Below are 4,997 nucleotides of genomic sequence, written 5' to 3' on the forward strand. Positions count from 1 at the left end.
ACACCTGAGCTCCTGGGTTCGAAACTTCGGATCCCTTTTTCTTTCTTATTTTTCTTTATTATTTCACACGGTATTCGCACATACAATTGTGTGCTTGGTGTAGATGATATGTGGGACCCAAACCTGATAGGTTGGACCTATCAGTCTTCATCCGTATGCTACACAATTATGTGTAAATAAATAAAATGTGAGTGGGTTGTGTGTAAAAAATGCTCCCGGTCACTGATATGCGGGCCGCCACCATACTGGCTCGCCATGCGGGCAAGACGTATGCCCGGATACTGTAGGAGGCACCGTATTTGCACAGTCGGACAAGTTAGAGCACCACTTTCATGTATTTTACAATTTTAGGCACTAAATTGACCACACATGATAAGTTAAGGCACCCGTGGTGTATTTAACTCGGTAGTTACTGCATCATGTTAAATGACAGGCTACTTTATGTCATACATGGCAATAAATATGATCATATATGATACTACTCTATAATACTATCCACTATGAAGGTAGTAATATACACTAGTATCATGTGCATGATATTAGTATATGATACTCTCCGTAGCCTTAAAGGTTACCCCTTGCAAAGGTCACTCCCCACTTTCTGGTGCTGACAATTGGCGCAGTACATGTACGCCACTTATCGCAACCTAGGGGTTTTTTCTTTTTCCATAGATTCGTTTTATTCAAAAAGAACCGTGCGTCCAAATACCGAACCATTTTCACCATTAGATTTCTGGCGTCGAGATCTATGGAACTAGATCTTATGTTAACAGATTTTGACGAACTTTTTTCATGAAACAAGGGAAATCAGAAACAAAAGTAAAAAAATAACCGGTAACCAAAAAATCAAAAGAATAACATTAGCCGAGAATCATGGTTGCGGTTCTTACTTTTTTGGGAAGAACAGGGAGTGCTTATCTCTTTTTTTGAGAAATCACAGGTTGTGCTTCTCATGAAAGTAAGGATGTGCTTTTCCTTCTTTTGGAGGTGGGGGTCGGGGGGCCACAACTGTGTTTTCTCTTCTCGAGAAGTGCACGCGACATGTGGCGGCACCAGCGCACGGCACGGGCGTGCTTCCAGGCGTAGGAGTCGTTGTTGCGGAGGGTGACACTCGTTAGTTGCTCTTAATAAACAATAAAGTTCATAGAAAATGAATGCGCCCTAAGGGGCCAATCGTGGGCGGCATATAGGTGATGCTTTGTCGCAGCGCTCTTCTAGACGGTTCAACCTTTTTGGCTATTTTTTCGAGTGTTTCCCTTTCCTTTTTCTTTTCTTGTGTGTGTTTTTTTAGTTTTATTTTTTATTTTTATCTTTCCACATCTTTGGTTTTCTTATATTTTCTTTTTTGCAATTTTTTCAATTTTCTTTTTTTAGATTGGTTTCGCAATATACTGTGAACTTTTTTTCAATATACGGTGAAACTTTTTCAAATACACCCCGAAACTTTTAAGTATAAAATGAAAAAAATTCATATACACACCGAACATTTAAAAAAAATATGATGAAAATTTAAATTATACGATGAACATTTTTTTAAATATGGTGAAGTATTATAATAAATATTGAAAAAAAATCTAAAATATATTTCTACTTTTTAATAGTTTAAAATATCCAGCTCCTAAACAACTATAGCTGGGTTTTTTTAGTGAAAAACCAACTAAAACCAAAGAAGAAAATAAAATACAAAACAGCTCGTGGGGCAAAGTGGGCCAGGCCATTTGGCTAGCCTTTAGCGAAGGCACCACTAGTTAATGCACACAAGCGCCATCTAGGTATTCTCAAAAAAAAAACTAGGTATTCTCAAAAAAGAAAAGAAAAACAAGCGCCAACTAGGAGCTCTCCTCTAAAGGTGTCTTCACCAAGTTGATGCTCCGGTCCTGATGCTTTTCCTGCTTCTAGTTGTGTAGTGATGTATGATCTGTGTTCTGTTACTGATCTCTGAGAAACTTGTAGTAATAAGGTAGATGTTGTTCACTGTACAAGAACCTGATGATTGGGTAGTCCCCTAATGGAGTGGTTTGTAATCCTCAACGACGTTGTCTAGTCGAACTTTTGTAAATGAAAATCAGGGCGGAAAGCTCCTCGATTTGGAAACAAAGAACAAGAATTTGAAATGTGCTAAGCAGCAAGTACTAGCACATTTCTAAGGACTTTTACCAGCACAACTGTTCTAACCAGACTACCAGAGAGTCCAACACCAAAATTCCCAAGAAAAACGTGTATTCGCCAAAAGAGAAGATGAACATTTGCATCACGCCGATGTGCTCCCAGATTACAGCAATCAAATGGGGCAGTCCTTTTCTTTTGAATTCAGCGGCAGTTTCAGTCACGTGGACAAACTGGGGCTACCATATACAGTCTGCGGCGAACCGCCCGCGAAGCGCGTCAAGGGCGACCGAGGTTCTGCAGCAGCTGCCAAGATCAAGAGCTGCCCCGCGTCGCTGAGAATCTATAGGCAAAGTTGCAGTGGTATTTTTCAAAAGATGAAAGCTGCAGTGACATTTTTAAATTGGCAAAAATTGTAATGGGATCTATCCAGTTAACCCCAAGACAAAACAAATGCATCAAGCAAGAAAGTTTGAGCAAGAGCTGTTATGATCCTCAGCTCCTGGTTTATGCAATCAGAACTGAATGCTGTGTTGTGTCAAGAAAAATGCATGTACGCTTTTGCCAAGATCTGTATGCGGGCAACAAAATTTCTCAACCATGAGTCTCGGTGACCTGCGCAACTCTGAATCTGGAACAGACCAGCAGCACTGCTTTTGATAAATCTCTTCAGATATGACATGCTAGTATCGATAAAGAGATGCCAAAAGGAATGTTCTGCAGTTACAATACGCTCAAGCCAGAGTTTTCCCTCTGAGCAACCCTTCTATGTTGTTTTGCATTTTTCTGTACAATCTTTCGATGCCTACGATTTGCATTTTTCTGTAAGATCTTTCGATGCCTACGAATCCTCGCCTGAACAAATCCTTCGCTTCTGATGTGGAAGTAAGGGAAACGAGCATTACACTGAACTCACGCGCTTTACTTAACTTACCATGATTTTGCATGTAGTACTTCATAAAGGACATACCTGCTGACAGATTCATCACCATGCTGAATGTATTCATCAACAATATGAGCATCAATGCAGGCTCCTTGTATTGTTATGTTTTTGCATCCAAATTATTTTGCAAAGTATGGATAGTGCTCATGGTTACATAAGGCAGCTCATACCCTATTCCAGTTTTTCTTTCGAATTTCTGGAAGATCTGTTTCAGAATTGATTGGTTCTCGCCAAGAAACTAGCAGACTGAATCTGCAGGAAGTGGTGGCCTGTTTAAAGAGGACTAGTATACAGAATTACTAGTTACTCAAAAGAGAAAATCAGATCTGCAATTTCGCTTCAGAGTCTTGTCCAGCAACAACTGTTCCGGCCAAAGAACCCCACAACGAAATTCCCAACAAACTCGTAGTAGCCAAAAACAACAGACCACGCACAACAGATCATGCAGCAATCTTCCTTTTTTCTAGGTTCAAATGGGATTCTTACTTACAGTGAACCCACAGAATCAGACAATCACGCACAACAGATGTCGGTAAAAAAAATGTAGAACAAACCAGAGATTTAGCATAAAAGATGCGTGATTCCATTAATCAAACCAGAGATTTGAACATTTGATGGCATCCATCGGAAATACAAGCAGGGCAAACAACAGGAGGAGCAAACAACTACAGAGTCATAAACATCTAGCAGGAACCAAGAGCAGCGGACACGGGACGCATACAGAGCCTAGGCGCGCTCCCCTCGGATCCGGCGGGCGAGCTGGATGTCCTTGGGCATGATGGTGACGCGCTTGGCGTGGATGGCGCACAGGTTGGTGTCCTCGAAGAGCCCCACCAAATAGGCCTCGGCGGCCTCCTGAAGGGCGGAGACGGCGGAGGACTGGAAGCGGAGGTCGGTCTTGAAGTCCTGCGCGATCTCCCGCACGAGGCGCTGGAAGGGGAGCTTGCGGATCAGCAGCTCCGTGCTCTTCTGGTACTTGCGGATCTCCCGGAGCGCCACGGTTCCCGGGCGGAAGCGGTGCGGCTTCTTCACGCCGCCGGTGGCCGGGGCGGACTTGCGAGCCGCCTTGGTGGCCAGCTGCTTCCTCGGCGCCTTGCCGCCGGTGGACTTGCGGGCCGTCTGCTTGGTGCGGGCCATCGGAGCTGCTGGGGCCGACCGGCGGCGAGGGATGGGTTGCTGCTGCTGCGGTTTGGAGATGGAGATTGAGATTGGGACTTTTCGCCGTGGTGGGTTGCTGGAGAATGGGGGGATTTAAATAGGATTGACGATGGGTTTGGTGCTCTGCGCGCGATGATTTTGGGGTTTGGATTTCGGCCGGGCGGGGGGCGGGGGTGGGACGGGCGCCGTTGGATCAAATGCAGATGGAGGGTGTGGATTCGAGTTTGCAGCCGTCACGCGGATCGCGATCCGTGTGCCTCTTGAGCGGTAGTACTACTAGGTAGACTCTGTACGAGGGGTCGAGGCATTTCGGGTTTTTTTTTTGCTTTTCGGTGTTCTTCCATAACACTCTGATGGTAATAGTACTAGTACCAGGGATTTCGTAGTTACTAAAAAAAAAGTACTAGGGATTTCGGAAAATTTGATCATCATTTGTGAGAATGTAAAATGGACCGTGCTATGATCGATGGTTTTTATCACGGTCTCATTGGCCTCTCCCGCATCAATCTTGCTTGTATCATGTTGTCATTTTTCAACACCACGATGCATCGGAGCCTTTCTGAATTCTGCCTGATTTTGGTTTTACAATTGTACCATTAGGCTGATAAAAATACCACTAGAACGCTTAACACGTGCCTAGCAACTCCTTCCATCCCTAGTTGTGCTAATTAAATTGGTGTCTTCCTTGGTTGTCGCACCTTAGACACGGCCGACCTTCGTCGTTGATGCCATGACCCTAAGGTTTACTGAAAAAGGGTTTCCCCCCGCTTTGTATTCCAAAGCAATCAAC

The 4,997-nt window shown here is 43.9% G+C and overlaps 1 protein-coding gene across 1 annotated transcript; it reads right to left on the minus strand.

Annotated features, from left to right (window-relative positions):
- Positions 1 to 3,609: 3,609 nt before the first annotated feature.
- LOC123168705 (histone H3.2) lies at positions 3,610 to 4,300 on the minus strand (the record flags this gene model as incomplete). Its single annotated transcript, XM_044586573.1, has 1 exon — positions 3,610 to 4,300. A coding segment is annotated over one exon (525 nt), but the record flags the coding sequence as incomplete, so codon positions are not given.
- Between the last annotated feature and the right edge of the window lie 697 nt (positions 4,301 to 4,997).

This window comes from Triticum aestivum, chromosome 7D, assembly GCF_018294505.1.
Source record: "Triticum aestivum cultivar Chinese Spring chromosome 7D, IWGSC CS RefSeq v2.1, whole genome shotgun sequence".
Classification (NCBI taxonomy): Eukaryota; Viridiplantae; Streptophyta; class Magnoliopsida; order Poales; family Poaceae; genus Triticum; species Triticum aestivum.